The sequence below is a fragment of the Dioscorea cayenensis genome, chromosome 7 (assembly GCF_009730915.1).
Source record: "Dioscorea cayenensis subsp. rotundata cultivar TDr96_F1 chromosome 7, TDr96_F1_v2_PseudoChromosome.rev07_lg8_w22 25.fasta, whole genome shotgun sequence".
Lineage (NCBI taxonomy): Eukaryota > Viridiplantae > Streptophyta > Magnoliopsida > Dioscoreales > Dioscoreaceae > Dioscorea > Dioscorea cayenensis.
In genome coordinates this window covers 220,857-238,510 of record NC_052477.1, presented here as the reverse complement: position 1 = coordinate 238,510, position 17,654 = coordinate 220,857, and the positions used below count along the sequence as shown (strand labels likewise).

The 17,654-nt window shown below is 36.2% G+C and overlaps 3 protein-coding genes across 6 annotated transcripts; all 3 read right to left on the bottom strand.

Moving 5' to 3' along the window:
* Positions 1 to 859: 859 nt before the first annotated feature.
* Positions 860 to 1,537, bottom strand: LOC120264670 (diacylglycerol O-acyltransferase 3-like). The gene is made up of 3 exons (XM_039272494.1): positions 1,297 to 1,537; positions 1,098 to 1,180; positions 860 to 1,042 (listed from the first exon to the last, which is right to left on the bottom strand). The coding sequence occupies exons 1-3, from the start codon at positions 1,535 to 1,537 to the stop codon at positions 860 to 862; spliced, it is 507 nt and encodes a 168-aa protein (XP_039128428.1).
* Positions 1,538 to 1,861: 324 nt separating this feature from the next.
* On the bottom strand, positions 1,862 to 8,389 carry LOC120264706 (protein CHUP1, chloroplastic). 3 transcript variants are annotated; one of them, XM_039272528.1, is made up of 10 exons: positions 8,266 to 8,389; positions 7,956 to 8,025; positions 7,765 to 7,817; positions 4,114 to 5,015; positions 3,357 to 3,803; positions 3,120 to 3,251; positions 2,848 to 3,029; positions 2,658 to 2,769; positions 2,403 to 2,546; positions 1,862 to 2,325 (listed from the first exon to the last, which is right to left on the bottom strand). In XM_039272528.1, exons 4-10 carry the CDS (start codon positions 4,768 to 4,770, stop codon positions 2,209 to 2,211), a joined length of 1,791 nt encoding a protein of 596 aa, XP_039128462.1. In that variant the 5' UTR covers positions 4,771 to 5,015; positions 7,765 to 7,817; positions 7,956 to 8,025; positions 8,266 to 8,389; the 3' UTR covers positions 1,862 to 2,208. The 3 variants fall into 3 exon arrangements, with proteins under 3 accessions (XP_039128462.1, XP_039128463.1, XP_039128464.1); XM_039272529.1 differs by lacking the exon at positions 7,956 to 8,025 and having other exon boundaries at positions 8,266 to 8,327; XM_039272530.1 differs by lacking the exons at positions 7,765 to 7,817; positions 7,956 to 8,025; positions 8,266 to 8,389 and having other exon boundaries at positions 4,114 to 5,564.
* A 1,258-nt stretch (positions 8,390 to 9,647) lies between these two features.
* LOC120264705 (ABC transporter B family member 11-like) lies at positions 9,648 to 15,836 on the bottom strand. Of its 2 annotated transcripts, XM_039272527.1 has the most exons (13): positions 15,491 to 15,836; positions 14,764 to 15,194; positions 14,418 to 14,472; positions 14,160 to 14,335; positions 13,653 to 13,874; positions 13,323 to 13,564; positions 12,701 to 13,226; positions 12,347 to 12,620; positions 11,373 to 12,253; positions 10,968 to 11,234; positions 10,616 to 10,879; positions 10,248 to 10,541; positions 9,648 to 10,162 (listed from the first exon to the last, which is right to left on the bottom strand). In XM_039272527.1, exons 2-13 carry the CDS (start codon positions 15,055 to 15,057, stop codon positions 9,809 to 9,811), a joined length of 3,849 nt encoding a protein of 1,282 aa, XP_039128461.1. In that variant the 5' UTR covers positions 15,058 to 15,194; positions 15,491 to 15,836; the 3' UTR covers positions 9,648 to 9,808. The 2 variants fall into 2 exon arrangements, with proteins under 2 accessions (XP_039128461.1, XP_039128460.1); XM_039272526.1 differs by having other exon boundaries at positions 11,373 to 12,620.
* Positions 15,837 to 17,654: the final 1,818 nt, after the last annotated feature.

Sequence of the window (17,654 nt, the reverse complement as noted above, 5' to 3'; positions counted from 1 at the left end):
ATTTTTTTCACTTATAATATATTTAATAGAATTATTTTATTTATTTATTTATTTATTTAAAAAAATGGATAAATTACAAACATGATACAACAAGAAACTACACAAAAACAACAAAAAAAAACAATAAGAGTGAGACGACCAAGACTAAATAAAATAAAAAATAAAATAAAACACCACCAAAAGTGGAGAATAGAATAAGTTAGAAGCAACAAAAATGGAATAAGAAACAAAATAAAATATCACCATAACTGAAGAATAGAAGAAGCTAGAAGCATAAAAATATAATTCTAGATGTTAATATATATATATATATATATATATCAAAAGGTAAATTTTTATTTAAGTGATTAATCCACCTTTTAAAAAAAAATTTATCCTAGAATACTTATTGTTTTATAAATATAGAGTCTTCATTCCAAACACTCTGTGTCTTCTCACTCACTCTTATTTTCTTTCAACTTGACTAGTAACACAACAATCTGGGGCAAACGATACCTGTGCAACCAGTCTTTCTAGTGATGTAGAACTTGAATTTATGAAGAAAATTGCTTAATAGAATGATGAAATACATAAGCTCTTAAGCTGCTATGCTAAGAGATTCACATCCTTCTCTCCCCAAAAATTGGTCACAATACTGTAAACATCCTCTAAACCAACACCAAGACAAAGAGGATTTGTCAAAGGCCTAACAAGATCATCCTCTTTATTGCTGTGGTTCACCAGCCTAACATTTGATCCATCTCTGCATTTGCCCATGCACTTACAGCCAACAACAGCACCTTCAATGCTTACTTTCTTCTCAAACTCCTCCATTACTTCCAATGCACCTGATTTCTTGCACTTCCCTCCCATGCAAACCTCAATCATCCTCTTTAGCTTGTTCACATTCACTGTCACTGGATTCCGATGAAGAAGAGCTCGAGGACTCATTGTCGCCGCAGTTCTTCATGCTTTTCGCCTTCTCTTTTTTTCTTCTCCTCTTCATTTGCTTCTCTTCAGCTCTCAGTTCTTTCAATTTTGTTAACAAGAGGTTTGCAGCATCCTGCACAAATTACCAGCTGCTTTCAATTTCTGGTTGTATCAAGAATGCAACTCACATTCCAAAACCAACAGCATTGCAATCCATTTTTTGTTTTTGGTACTGAATTATACCATGAATTTAACAAACAGTAAAGCTCAACTTCAAAGCAATCAAAAGGCAATGCAAAAAGTTTACTTAAAAGTTCAAAAATCAATGAAAGCAATTAGAAGACTCGATCACAGAGATCATTTAAATCTTAGGCTCCTCATTCAAACCAACACCAGGCTCAACTCCAGAGCTCATGGAGTAAAATGCTGAGAGTTCCTTCTCTAATCTCTTCACTAACTTAGCTCTGTTCTTCTGTGCCTTCTTCTTTGCCCCACAAGAAACATAATACTTCATTGCCCCTGCATCAGTGAACCATCCGCCGAGAACCCGCCTCATCCTCGTCCCGCACAACCGCCGGTCACCGGTCATCACCGGAGCTCGTTGGAGAACAGCGCCGGAGGCGTCCATTACTCGCCGGAGAAGGTGAAAAAGTTGGGATCTTTGGAGAGCCACTCCCACTCAAAAGGCCTAGTTTTTCTTAACCGTCTAACGGTCTAAGGAGGTTGGCGGGGGATGACGTGGAGCGATATGAATGGTCCGTATCCACGTGGACCAATGGTTTCGTTTCCCGCGTGGCGTTGGGCGGTTGGGCACGCCATGGCGTGGCTCTTCCATCTCCCGCCACGCGTCGATGTTGATTACGTGGCACCTACAACGGTCGCGAATTATGACACGTCATAATAACGGTTTTGCAGATGCACAACTCTAAAATGACATAACTCGTGACAAGAATAAAAACTATGAAGTAGTAGGGATGTGTATTATTTATGGCTGAAAATGAGAAATCCGAGTTACAACTCTAGTTCAAGGAGGTTACAAAGAACACAAACCACAATGGAAAGCTGGTTTAATCTGGCAAAGTGCTGAATTTGCCAAATAAAATAGCTTCCAATGGATCATCACAAGAAAAATAGCTACACAAACTAATATCAAGTAGTGACACGTTATGCTTCTTTCTCCATTGCAGCTCATGGAAGTAAACTGGTTCCTCTATATCCACTTCTGAAGTTGTAAGTGAACAATTTGATTGAATAAGTTAATATATGTATAGTTTGCAGTCATAGTAAGGTGTAGAGATCCTAAGAAAGGGTAATTCCAGGAAGTTGATCTCTTGAACCTCTGCCATTGGACTGAACTGCTCGTTTTCGTAGCTCTTCAAAAGCACACATTGTCTCGGAATCAAGACCTCCGGCAAACTGTCGACAAAACGGTGATGATTCAGTAATGTATTTCAGTTCAATCTAAGAACCAGTATTGACAAACTATGACTTGCCTGGTATGCTCGATATGCGAAATGCACTCCCTGAACAATAAGTGATTCATGTGTTGATTCCTTTTCTGTATGTCGGCCTGATCTGAGCTCGGTCAATACCCTTCTTATGTATACTCTGGCAAGCTTCACAGATGCCAGCTTTATCTGAATGAAGTTTGTATAATGCATGAGTATATATAGAAATTCTAGGTGTTATAGCCATGATTGATATCGATATAATACAATGGAAGTAGAAGAGCAGAGCAACAATCTCACCTTCTTAACCATTCCTGAATCAAGCATCCAATCAACTGGAATTTTGTTCTCTTTGTAAGAAAGCATTGTTGTCTCTCTTAACTTAACCAAACGCTGAATGCTTCTCTCTGACCTATCACAACATATGATCATGGCTAAAGCAAGGTATAGATGAACAAGTACTAGAAGTGATAGAGAAGGAATAGCTTACTTATCTAGTAAAGTTGTTATCTTCTTCAAAGTGGCCTCACAAGACATGGATGTGTCATCCTCAAAAGAAGCACTTTCAAGTGCTAATCTTTTGAGATCACGATATTCAAATGCAGCTTCTCGTAATGCATCAGCTTTCCTTTCTGGCCAGTTAAAATGCTTTAGAACAGCTCTTTCATCAGCCTGTGAGTAAGCAGAGGGATAAATACATGATAAGAAATGACAAAGGCCAACTTTCATATCCCTCTAATAAATTTTGGTTTGCAGAATTACCAAAGTTGAAAGCTCTTTGTCGAGCCAACCAACAAAATTGAGAACATCTTCAATATCTGAATAAGCTGCAGAATTAACTTTCTCTATTAGGTCCCGTATGAAGCCTCCTTTTGTTTCCACATCTGCTTTAATCTATAGTTGCAAACAAAAATTACATGGTCACAGGAAAGTTAAAAAGCCAAATCAATGCTCAAGCAATTAGATCATAAACAGATGTTCCAAAATTCAATTACTCACAGCCAAAAGATGAGATGAACGGTTTTGAATTTCACCAACTATGCTGTTGTGCGCATTGCTGGCAAGAGGGCTAGAGCTACTACCATTCCCCAAGGGACCCTTCTTTCCATCTCTCTTCATTAGAGATTGATAAAGTTCAACCAATGCTGTAGGTTTCTGCATGGCATTTGATCCAGTAGGTGCTACACGAGATGGAGGCGGTGGTGGAGGTGGAGGCAATCCTCTGGGTGGTGGTGGAGGAGGTGGTGGAAAGGGCTGAGCCACTGGAAACTTTGGTTGTGTTTCTGGAGCTCTAGTTCTTGGTTCTGCTACCAAAGGTTGCACCAGGACAGTTCTCTCTTGTCTTGTCACATCTTTCTTTGATCTTAGATTGTCTAGCTTACTTGCAATGACATTCCTCAAATCCTCAAACTCTGATTGCTGAGATTCCTGGCTAGTCATAGCTACCTGCAGTCATTTTAAAACCAAATGACTATAATTTGAGTGTCCCAAGATTCTACTAGTAAACAGAATTTTGAGCATACAGATAATCATGAAAAAGTGGCTTGTCCACATTTCCTTAAAAAAGGCTAAAATGCTAAAAGATATTGCAGAGCAGAGTCATAATTTCTACAACAGCAGAAGAACATAATTGAAATAATAGGTATAAATCATATGCCAGGTGATAAACATTAATGATACACAAAGAAATCTTAAATGAACGGGGAATATAATCAGAAACTCCAGTTACAAACATACACATTTTGTGATTAATTACCTGGCTGCGCTTCTCATAAGCTGAGATCTTTGCTTGTGCAGCCAAAAGATTGTCTGTGAGCTGCTTCTTCTGTGCCTCCAGCTGATTAATTAACTGGTCACGCCTCTCATATCCCGAGATTTTTGCTTGAGCAGCCAAAAGGCTCTCTGTGAGCTGCTTCTTATGTGCCTCAAGCTCTAAATTATGGCTATGCATCCTCTCTAATTGTGCTTTCATCATCAACATCTCTGACTGTAACCTGTTCACTAAGCTCTCACTCGCCTCTAGCCGTTGCTGCCACTCGCTCGTCTTCCCATCAACTTCAACTCCCTTGAAGTTTGAATCTGAGCGCCGTCTCATTCGGGCATAATGTTCGACAGCTCGGTTACCAGTTCGAACAACAATTTTTGGATCCTCCATCTCTCTCTCCCCAGGAGCTCCAACCTCATCGCCTCCCGGTCTCATCTTGCTTGGCAGAATGGACCTTCCAGGTTTAGGAATGGTGTTTGGTTCTGGAGACACAGGCTTTGGCCTTAACTTAAGGCCTGGTGAGACCCCATTTACAGGTTCTGCTCTTGGACACTCCTTAGTTCTGGAAGCTCTAGCTCTGGTCCCTGGCACTGGTGACTTGGAGAGGGTGGTAGCCTTATTCTCTGATGTGGAAAACTCTTCCTTCATGGTGTTGATTGTCTCTTGGAAGGATGAGCTGCTTGGTCTGAGGGGATAGTAGGATTAATTCCAACAACTATGAAATCTTTGTCATCATGGTCTTGCAGGACCAAAGTGGGAACGAGCTTCAAGGTGATGGTGGTGTTTGCATAAGAAAGCAGTAAGGTGAGGGAATGGGGATCATTCGAGAAAGCTGGACCAACCAGTTGACTTAAAGGTAGCGCAGGCACTGGCTATTGTTTTCAGTGCAGAATCTAGAATCCAGCAAGACAAAATTACCAGGTGTGAATTATACTGACAGAAGAAATTTGACAAAGTACAGCAAGCCATAAATTTGCAACCAGAGGTGCATAGTTGTGTTTTAATAGTTGGATTTATTTGCTAGTGAAGATAGTGGATGTAGTGTGGTGCTCATTTTGTTATATTAAATTCAATGCACGGTGGTCCTCAAGGGAAGGGAGAAAGTGACCAGTGTACTAGACTTTAATGCTGCTTTAAGTATTCAACTCAAAGATTTAAAAACAGTGGCAGAGAAGACATGTCATTGATGCACTTGTAGGAAGTGTTCGTCTCACTAATCTTCTTAGACTAGGCCAATCAATGTCTCAATAAGTGCTAGATAAAAGAAGCCAGGCAGCTTCTTTAACTCATGACCGCATATTAAAAATGATGGGTTGGAACTCACTTGTGATTAAAAAACTATAATTGGGGAGGGGTCAGATCTATACAAAATGCATGATATTGACATCTTCATGCCATGTGAGACATACTTGAAACATATGTATGAATTTATATATTTATGTGTGTGTGTGTGTGTGTGTGTGTGTGTGTGTGAGTTTCATTTGGATGAAAACCAAATTCAGAGGCAGAAGCCACACTTCACATGCACTTAAATGAGATTTGTTCAATCGTTATTTCAGAAAGTTAACAGCAAGTAAAGTAATACAGATAACTTTAATATCAAGATTTGTATGACAAGGAAAAACCTAGCCATGTTGTAGGAACACAAAGTTCGTTAGCATGAGGCCATTCAGAAATTGACAAAATCATATGGTGAGTACAACTTCTTTACTAGCTTGAAAATTATTTTGCTCTTATCATAAAAAAAGAGAAGAAAAGAAGATAGAGAAAAAAGCTGAGATTCCCTGTCATCAAATAAGGAAGCTCAGAAGAATAATCATGTTTCTAAAACAACGAAAAAAAACCCAGCAGAATACCACTTTCGAGCACGCTCACATGCAAGCATAAGACAGCCAGGTTTGTGGATGGAATGGGAGGAATAACTTGCAATGTTGGAAAGACTCAAGTAAGATTTTATACCTATCAATATAATTATCCTCACAAGGGCAGGTAAGGGCAGCAACACATCATTGATGCCCAAAAAAGAGCATCCAGATGAGCCCATGACACCCTCCTAGCAGGTGGGAAAAAAAATGCCATAATGGCATCATAACAGGGCCCAGAAGGTACATATAATTGCTAAATTGATCTACTTTTGCATGTCTACTCTCAACAAAAAATGGTGTCTCATCCCTTTAGAAAAGCTAAACATTGAGTTTAGGCTGGGCGATTTCTAATGTGAAATTCCTCGATGTGAATATATTGATCGGGTGATACTAGCCATCTTAGTGACTGTGAGATAAAAGAGAGAGAAGAAAGCATCGAGATTTGAGAAGCATCAGTACCACAAAAATGCTATAGTAGGCACTCATTAGAGGACAACATGTAATCAATGTGCAGAGATTAGAGAAGGCAAGAAATCAGAGACCAGATGCTAGTAGACTGCTTCTTTGAAAAAAGGAAAGATAAAAAGAAGCAACAGACTTCTTTATGTCATTTACTTTGCTTTTCTTAATGAGGAAGTATCATTCCCTAAACACCAGGTTATTATAGAATACTTTATAGCTCTCATAGAGCAAATCTTGTTTCTGTCTATCTGAGAAAGGATTCTCAACAATGGTGAGCAACAGATCATACAGAGGAATGATATATGATAAGTTTGAGGACATCATAGATATATACATCTGAATCGTATGCGTTTGATATGCAAATCATCTACATGAGAACAACGGCTTAGAAAAATAATCAGATGTGGCATTACAAGAGTTGAGCATGCCTTGTAACAGTATTCGGCAGCATAATTTATTCTGATAATTTTGTGGTGTTTTTTGCACTTGCTAACACAGGAATAAACCCCAGAAGCAACCTCAGATAAGATATCAAGAACAAAGTAAATGCCCTTTATTTTTCTAGCCTAGTGCAGAACATTTTAGCAAGGAAGTACAGAAGCAAATGTAGCAAAATCAACTAATCTAAGTTGCCAACTTGCCATCATAGATGAACAATCAGAACTTGAAAATATACATTTGTATATTTAATTTACAAGAAATCGTTACCTTCCAGAATCTTATAAATTAGACCAAAATAAATATTGATTGAAAGTTACTCAAAATTCTTCATATCATTTTCCTGGAAACCATTTATGCAAGGAAAAACTGGTTAATGAGACTTGGACAGAAAAAACTAAACAATGTGGACAATCTAAAGAGGAGATAGATGATATGGGATGGTGACTGAACAAGACTGGCACATGACTTGATCTTAACTCCATCTAGGGCCAAGTACCTGCTAGATTGCTGTGTGGCTATAACATCTCTGGCGGTACACAGACCCAATTCGCTTTAATAAAGAGTAACAAATACTTAGAGCTGCTAAAGAACAATAGCTATCAGTATTCAAGTCAAACAGCTACACAAGACAACTACTTCTCAGCTATATGCAAGGTCAAAGGACCACATCTACAGACTACAGACTTATAGTCCTCAAGCCTAACCTTGTAGAATGCACCACATATAAGTGTAAATGATACTCCAAAGTCTAAATAAATAACCATTTTCCAAAGAAAAAAATATCTTCAAATCAAGAATCAACATCCATTTCTCCATATAAGAAACGGTGAAGTATAAAAGGAAATACTTCAGATTAAAATGAAAATGAGCTTACAACCAAAATGTAGAGAGGGATCTGTTCCTCCCAACCCAAGTAAGAATTTCAACCTGCAAATAATAATAACAATCAAATGGGGAAAAACATTTAGCAAAAAGATGAAAGATGACATTTTGACAATCAAAAGATTTGCCGAAGATCATATCTGGACGGAAAGAAAAGAACAAGATAATTTGGTGAAAGAAAACCTTTATTATGTGCCCTCAAAATACAAGATAGAACACACTTAATTTCTGATGAGTTTACATCTTAATAGCCCTGAAAAAAAAACAACAAATTGTTGGATAGAATAAAAAGAAAAACACTTTTAGACAACGAAGTCAAAGAAATTCCAAAACTTTAGCTACTTTGACAGCAAAGCACATCCATAAACACAATATAGCATCAAAAAATCCCTGACAACCCTCAAAAAGTTCATACTGATCTACAAGGAAACAAAACCGTAACTCCAATTACATCAGTTTCAATCTTTTGAAGAGCATGAAGAGAAACGTATACCTGAAACGAAGAGAGCGATTGGAAATCGCATTCAATCGGCCTCATAATAGAGATCGATCGCTCCGCCAGGGCACATTTGAGCGGAAGTTACCGCCTTTTATAGCATCCCGCCCTTTCATGACCAATGAACTAAATTACATTCTAATCCCTCAGTTACCAAACTCTTCCCATATAGTCCTCGAAATTTATTTTAATAAAAAAACCCTGTGAAAATGTGAAATGACAAGTGAACTTCATTTTCCATTGGTAATGACTTGTTGCCTTGAAAAATATAAAGTGGACGGTGGAGATTCCCTTCTTGACTAATCTAATGGTTTCAAGTGATGCAATCATGAAAAGAAAGATCATCTCATTTGGAAATTAAGAATTGAGCCATTTTGGGTACCAATACCATGAAAAGAGGCCATGGAGGACAATAATTAGAAAAAATTAGTAAATAAGAAGAAGAAGAAAAGGGTATACTTAGTCTGCATTTGATTAAAATGTGCTAACAACCAACAACATCAAGCAACAACTACTTTGCCAACTAGTGGTGTTGGTTGTGTGCCTTTGTCTTGCAATTTCCTACTTAGCATTAATTACTTCCTGTGTTAAATTTGGAATATGTTTTTTTTTGAATTTATAGTTAGTAGTAGTAATATTAATCTTACCATTCTTGTTTGAATTGACTTTTCAAAAAAGTGTTTTTTTTTTCCAGTTTAGTAAAGGTGCTTCTAGAAAAAAAATTGCTTTTCCAGAGTAAGTTAAGCATTTTTTTTATATTTTGTGTTTGAATTAGCTTTTCTACAGAAACAGAATTTGTAAAAATAAGCTGAAAAACAACTTTTTTTTTCATGGTTTCTGAAAAAAAACTTTTTCAGCTTATATTTACAGCTTATGCTTTTGTAGAAAAATTAATACAAATAACTTTTTTTTTTTAGCTAAAAAACGCTTAACTTATAAAAAAATATTTTTGGGCTTTCTAGACGCTAATCCAAACCAGGAAATACTTCCACATTAAAAACATAATACAGTGGCATGAAAAGCACTTTTGAAAATTTGAACATTCATTAGAGTAAGCTGCACTCATCTTCCAAATAACTACCAAACTAAGTGTTTGATGCAATCTAAAGTGTAGAAAATGCATGGAGAATATTAACACCAATGCTTGAAGGTAAAGTAGGCCTCTGTGATTTGTTGGTGTGTCAGATCATTGCCAAACTTTGTCTTTTATTATTACAAAGGATCACATTTTCTATGCTTCATTAACACAGAAAAATAATCTAAATGCTCTGTTGTTGTTATATGAATGGCTGTGTTTTAGAAAACAAGAGGAACATGTTGGGCTTGATGGTAACATCCATGCAGTTCAAGAGTTCATTTCATAAGAAAATAAGAATCAATTGACACCTCAACCTCTGCATCTTTTGATGTAGTCTTTATTAATTTTTATATCTGCAAATTTATAAGCAAAATACATCGAGTTAATTATACCTCGCAACGTGTTTACCGGCAAAACTGAGAAACAAGAAGCTAAATTACAACAATTGAAACACATGGTACACTAAGTAGAAGCTCTAGAATGAAGTGCTACTAAAGAAGCATAAGCTCCGTCTTTGATGTTAATTAGTTTGTCATGCTTTCCCTTCTCCACAATGACACCGTTTTTAACAACTGCAATCAAATCTGCATTTTTGATTGTTGATAATCGATGAGCGATCACCATTGTTGTTCGGTTCACCATTACTTGGTCTAGTGCATCTTGGACTATTCTTTCTGATTCTGCGTCGAGTGCACTTGTTGCCTCATCGAGTAGTAAGATTTTAGGTTCTTTCACTATGGCTCTTGCAATGGCTACTCTTTGTTTCTGCCCACCTGATAACTGGATCCCGCGTTCTCCGACCATGGTGTCATAACCCTGCAGAATGTATCGGTTCAATAATCAAGTAGGATTATTAAAAATTTAGAGTGCTATCAGTGTATCAAATGTTTGTAAAACTCACCTGCTGCAAACTGCATATGAACTTATGGGCATTTGCAGACTCTGCAGCAGCTACGATCTCCGCTTCTGTGGCATTTCCTTCCTTTCCATACGCAATGTTTGTCCGAATTGTTTCGTTGAATAAAACAGGCTCTTGACTCACCAATCCCATCTGCTGTCTCAACCACCTCAGTTGAAATTTTTCGATTTCTACTCCGTCTATCAGTATGTGACCGGAATCAGGATTGTAAAATCTCTGCAGCAATGCTATTGCAGTAGATTTCCCGCTCCCGCTCTCCCCCACCAGTGCAACAGTCTGATTAGTAAAAATAAATATGTTAGATTTATGAACAATTAATCAAGCTATATGTATGACTTATTTCAATGTACCTTGCCAGACTGAACTGTCAGGCATAAATCTTGGAAAATCTGCACATCTGGTCTTGTAGGGTATTTGAAGCTGACATGCCGAAACTCAATATTTCCTTTAACTACTTCTAATGTCATCCCAGATTCATCACTTGGATCAATCTTGGACTTGCGATCGAGAATGGAAAATACTGAAGCAGTTGCAGTTTTAGCCTTGCTGGAATCTGGTGCCAGTGAACTGGACTGAGAAATTCCAACCGCGGCCATAGAAAGAGCCAAGAAAACCTGGATGATAAATCAAAATAAGGCATCAATATTTAAAAATAAAAAATAAAAATGGGCCAAATGTAATAGAATGAATGAAAATTCATACTCGAAAAACTTTGCCAAATGTTGTCTTCCCAGCTCCAACTAGCCGGGCTCCCGCGTAGAAACAGAGAGCATACACACAATAGAGCAAGAAAAATGAAAGGCCAAAACCAATACCACTAACGAGACCTTGCCTAACTCCCGCTTTCGTTGGAGCTTCACATTTCTTCTTGTACAAATCCATCACCTTATCTTCTGCGGAAAATGAAGCAACTGTTCTAATACTTCCTACAGCATCAGTAGCCACCTGACTCGCTTCCTCATACTTCATCTGAAGCCATTTTAAGATTTTTAGTTTCATCATAAAAAATCAATGAAACAAAGACAAACTAATTAGATGTTCAGCTTAAATAAATAGAACAGACATGAGAATATTCTTTATTAGAAGAAGAGAATTATGTTGGCAAACCTTTGCATCCTCGCTAAATCCCTTCAAGAACTTAAACTGGACATATCCATTGATTCCTATGATAGGAATCAAAGCTAAGATAATTAAAGAGAGTTGCCAGCTTGCAGTAAAAGCAATCACCAAACCAGTAACTAGAGTTGTGATATTCTGAACAAGTAACGAAAGGGCATCGCCAACAAGACCTCTGACTGTAGCTGCATCTGCAGCTAGTCTTGCTCCAATTGCTCCACTTGAGTTTTCGGGATCATCAAACCATTCTATCTCCATGTTTATAATCTTCTCAAATGTCATCAATCTAATTCTTCTTATTAACTTCGCGCCCGCTACGCCAAAAAGGTAGGTGGTAGCCGGAAGTGCCACAAAAGACACGAAAGCGAAGATTAAAAACATTAGAGCCCAGAACTTAGAGTCTTTCTTGAGCTTTTCCGGTGGCTGATAGAATGTGTTTATCACACTGGAAAGTAACAGTGCAAAAATCGGGAATACCGTCCCATTGACGATCGCAGCAAATGAACCAAGAATTAACACTGGTATCTCTGGCTTGTTAAGATAAGCAAGTCGCCGAAGAGGCACTTCTTTGTATTCTTTGGTAGGCAATGGTGTATCTTTTCCTTCCTCCAACTTAATTTCTGTTGTGTCAACAACTGGCAAACCGAATGTTTGAGTGAAAGAATGGCGGTTGCTGTTCCCCAGAGATGATCCTCTACTAATGGACCGGTTTATGGACATGTGCTGGCTTGACTTCCTTGCTGAATCCAGTGACAAACTAGGCTTCTCATGATCAGACTGACTAACTTGCTCTGAATGTTGGTTCTTTTCTTGCAAGCGGATGAGTTGGCAGTATGCTCCCTCTGGATTCTTGACAAGTTCAGAATGTGATCCTGACAAAAAGAAGAAAAAAAATTTGTTAAGTGCTGAAGTATACCAAGTGTGCAAGCTTATTAAACAAAGATTATAGTTGAAGAGAAGGTCACCTTTTTCAACAATCAATCCTCGATGAATAACAGCAATTGTATCAGCATTCCTCACGGTACTCAAACGATGAGCAACAATTACAGTAGTTCGGTTGGTCATGATTCTATCGAGTGCTTCCTGCACGACTCGTTCAGATTCGACATCAAGAGCACTCGTGGCTTCATCCAGAAGAAGTATGCGAGGGTCTTTCAGGATCGCTCTGGCAATGGCAATTCTTTGTTTCTGTCCTCCTGATAACTGAGTTCCATGCTCACCAACCATTGTGTCCAATCCCTGAATGCATAATTCTTCAATTGAGTTCATGTAGACAAAATAGCATTGAGTTCAAATGTAGAGAAGTTTATAGAGATGACCTGAGGCATCTTGTCGATAAATTTGGAAGCATTTGCAAGCTCGGCTGCAGTTCTAATTTCTTCGGTGGTGGCATTGTCTTTGCCATAGGCTATATTGTCTCGAATGCTAGAAGCAAATAGGACAGGTTCCTGGCTGACAAGACCAATTTTTCCTCTGATCCATCTCAGTTGAAATTCCTTGAGGTTTATACCATCTATAAGCACTTCTCCTGCTTGTGGGTCATAAAACCTCTCAATCAAACTGATTACTGTCGATTTACCACTTCCACTCTCTCCAACCAAAGCTACAGTCATGCCGCTTGGAATCGACAGAGAGAATCCTCTAAATATTTGCTCATCTGGCCTGGCTGGATAAGTAAAATGAACATCTCTAAATTCTATATCTCCTCGAATTTCATCAACTGTCTTCCCTTTTGTATCATATGCATCGATCAAAGGCTTTCGCTTGATAGCCTCAAACATTTTGTATGCAGCAGCTTGTCCTGCAGCAAATGCCTTTGTGCATGGAGATGTTTGGCCTAAAGAGCTTCAAAATGATAATGAAAATGAAAAAGAGCACATTAACTTCAAATGCAAGTTGTGATTTCATTCATGTAAAAAGGAAATACTAATCACAACTTACAATGAGCCAACTAGAAGTGCAAATATCACGTTAATGACTTTACCGCCCGTATAATCTTTATGATCCAGTACCAACTTTGATCCATACCATACGCCAAGAGAATATCCACAGAACATAATGAGCGTTACCGTTCCCAAACCTGCTCCAGAAGCTAGACCTTCTTGAACAGTGGACAAATAAGCATTTGTCAGATACTTTTTGTATTTGTTCACAGCAATTCTCTCGCCTGTAAAAGAAGCAACCTGAATAGAAAAAAAAATGGTCAAATTTCCACTGAGACATTGAGGTTATTTTATATCTCTTTTTCAGAAATGAAAGAAATTTTCTTACAGTTCTAATAGAACCAATGGCCTGCTCGACAACGTTAGCTGCTTCTGCATAAGCTTCTTGTCCACGTGATGCCATCTTTGATATAACAAGAGCCATGATTCCACCCGCTATCACAAGTGGAGGAATTATGGACAGCATAACCAGGGAAAGAAGCCAACCCTTGATAAATGCTATTATAAAACCTCCAAAGAATGTTGATGTTAGCTGGATAAACTTGCCAACCTGCATGTCATAATGAAATTCTCCAAAAAATCAGTTCAAACAAGTGTTTCGATATGGAATAAGAGACTGAATTCAGTTTAAAGCATAGCAATTCAATTGTCAGTACCAAACTTTTGTAGTACTTGGAATCAAACTTCTCTTACTTTTCATAATTGTAAACAGGTTTACATTGTCAAAACAATAACATTTGACTCACAGGTTTGCCAATTTAGATCAGATCCACATACATAATCTATCTAGATATTACTGAACAACTGATGGTTAGCAGACAAACAACACACATACCTTCTCACCGAGAGCATCCTGAATCAAAACAGTATCACCAGACATTCTTCCGACAACTTCTCCTGTATTTGTTTCCTTGTCAAAAAATCCAATTTCTTGCCTCAAGATTGTTTTCAAGTATAAATTCCTTATTCTTGCAGACTGTCTTTCTCCGGTGGCCATCCAGCAAGTCACCTCTGTTGAAGAAAACAATTTAGTTAATTCTACAATAAACAAAAGCACCACCAAAAATTAGCACAATATGAATAATCCACATACGAAGAAAAGATGCCACGCCCGCACCAATTGCCAAATAAACAAATTTAAGTGATACCTGAAAGCATGATGAACAAAATCAGCAAAATTTAGTCTCATAACAATTTCAGTATCATAATCATTAAATTCATTAACTATTTTTCAATGCATTTTTTTTTTCTTTTGAAAAAGTTGATAAACCACAGCTTTATTCAGAAAGAAAAAAAAAAATCTTTTCGATGCAGTTGTTTTGGCTGGAGATTTTACAAATCATAATAATAGAAAAATTTCTAATAAAAGATCAAGAAGGACACTGAAAATGACCAGAAAATGAACTTTGTCGAGTTTCTAGTTTGATTGATAAACAAACCTTGGAAACTTCATGGACTACATCATGGATATCCGTTGTTCCTCCAAAAGATTGAATCATGTCTCCAAACAGGATAGTCATCAATGGCATAGAAATCCCATTTGCTACAGCTCCAATGGTGCCGGCAATCATCAAAAAAATATCGGTGGAATCAGCAAATGAGAACAACTTGTAGAACGGAACCGTGTTCGTCGTCTCATTCTTCTTTTCACTCTTTTCAGTATCACCTTCTTGATCTTTCCCCTTTCCATGTTTAACCACTGAACTACTGGAAGATGAAGCTACTGCATTCATACCAATCTCACCATTATGCCCATTCTCTCCAGCCACTGGATCAGCAGTATCAATGCTTAATTCCTTTATCTCCAACTCCCATTTGGAATCTAGATTATGATCTCTCTTCCCAAAACTTCAATAAATTAATCTGTCACCTTGAGAAGGCAAAAAAACTGGATTTTTTCACACAAAATGAAGCAAATCCATCAGATGCATCAAGTGATTGAAAAAGACAACAAGGAAAAAAAGACAACAGCTCTTTGATATCTACTACTTTATGGATTACTTGTCTTGTTGCAAACATTAAATAACTCAACAACAAAAAAAATAAAATGTCAATGAAGAACAAATCATTATAAATTATATTTCCAACAAAAAGTAATCCACAAACACTATGAATCCAAACAAAAGGTTCATACAGACAAATGGATAGGAAGAATAATAAACTCACCAGAGAAAAGGAGAAAGACAAAAGGAGACCTCCTCTTCTACTCCAAGTCTAAAAATAGATAAAAGATGGCCCTTTTTATAGAAAACAGTCATCACTTAGATTCAAGTAAGAGAAAGAGAAAGAGAGAACAAACAGTGAAGGTTCCTGGAGTTGCTTAGAGAGCAAGCATGCATGATGAAGAAGCTTGTCAACCAAACATCTACCAATCAAGCACTGAAATTCTCACCATGTGCAATTAAAGTACAATTTCTCTTTCTTTTTTTTTTTATTAATCTTTCTTTCTTTCTTCCCTTCAAACTTCAAAGAGCTTGTTCAACTCAAATATTCAATAGAAAATTGAAAATTCAATTCAAGAACACTTTTAAGTAACTCATCTTTCTTTATATATATATATATATATATAGCTTGAAGAAGCTTGAAATTACAGATATATCCTCTGAGGTGGTGCACTTCATTGTTTGGAATAAATATTTGGATGATGAAAATTAGATATTTTGTTTATGTTAAATTGTTAATTATTTATGTAAAAAAATCTGTTTTTTCTTCTCATTGATATCATTGTGGAAATTTTATTCTAGAATACTTTTATTATATTTATATAATACTAATTTTTTAATATAAAAATAAATAAATCAGTAATTTATTAAGAAAAACAACAAAAGTCTATGGAAACAATATCCATAGATTAACTGTGATACAATAATTAACCAACATGATTATAAAATAATCATGTTTAAATGATAGTACAACATGCCGGACAGTCAGACAGCCACACACATACATACATAATTTTTTATTAAACATTGTAAAGAGAAATTTTATAAGGATATATATATATATATATATATATATATATATATATATATATATATATAATAAAAACCATAACAAGAAAATGAAATTACATATATGCCCACAAGTGTGTATGCATGAGGAATCCAATTGCCAAGAGCCAACCGTCTCCCACTTTTTCTCCACTAAAAAAAAAAATTCAAATTCCTTTCTTGTCTTGGCCACCATTTTAGTTTTGTGGGTTCTCCCACCAACTATTGTCTTCAAAATGGACAATGATATTTTAATTTAATTCTTTAACAATAAATATTACAACATATATATATTTGAATGTTATATTGTCACGTTTGTTAAATTTTTAAGTTCAACAAGGAATTAATAGTGGGCTCCCATGATTCATGTGTTATAATTAATTATCATACTCTAAAAGGTGGATAAAAGCTGATAAAACATAAAAGATCAATACCCAGTACTCACGACACTGAGAAGAGGGAAAGGATACTAAAGCCATACTAGCGATGTACTGAAACATTTCAAAAGCATCTGACTATGCAGTACTGAAGACCATGCAACAGAAATAAAGGAGGAGAAAAGGGGACTCCTCCCCACCAAACAGCCCGGAATTATCATACTTTCATTTTGCATAAAAAGTATTTGATATTTTAATTTTAAATAAAGAGTTCATCTAATAAACAATCTTATTATCCTACTTTACTTGATGATATTATATGTACCATTTTTAATATATATATATATATATATATATATATATAACTAATAATTTTTTAATATATTGGCATCAAGTCTTTTGTGTAGAATATTCATATTTTTGTTGAAAAAATAGGTTCAAATATCAACTCATACAAAGTGAGAACACATATATATTAAAATGGTTACTCCACGTTACACATGACTTATCCATCTTTTGTCAATATATAAATATATCATTTATTTTTTGTTACGTTAAAATAATAATATTTGTCCACTCTTTCTAGTTGATCTTTCCATTTCTCTCTATTTGAGAATTGAATATTCAAATTCTCTTCCTCACTTATTCATAATTTTTTTAAAATAATATATAATTATAATTATAGTTTCTATATATATATATATATATATATATTTTTAATTTGTAAATTATAGAAGTGAATAATATTTTCAAACTTTAGGAAATTGAAGAGAAAAGTCAATGGTTTCGTCCTAAATAATATATAGTTACAAAAATGGAAATCATATGGCACATCATCAGAATATTGATTTTCAAACATGCCTAACAATACAACATAATATTCATCCCTTGAAGTCAACACCGTTTATTGATTTATGGGATTTAAAAAAAAAAAATCTAACATTTGAATATGTTAGAGAATTC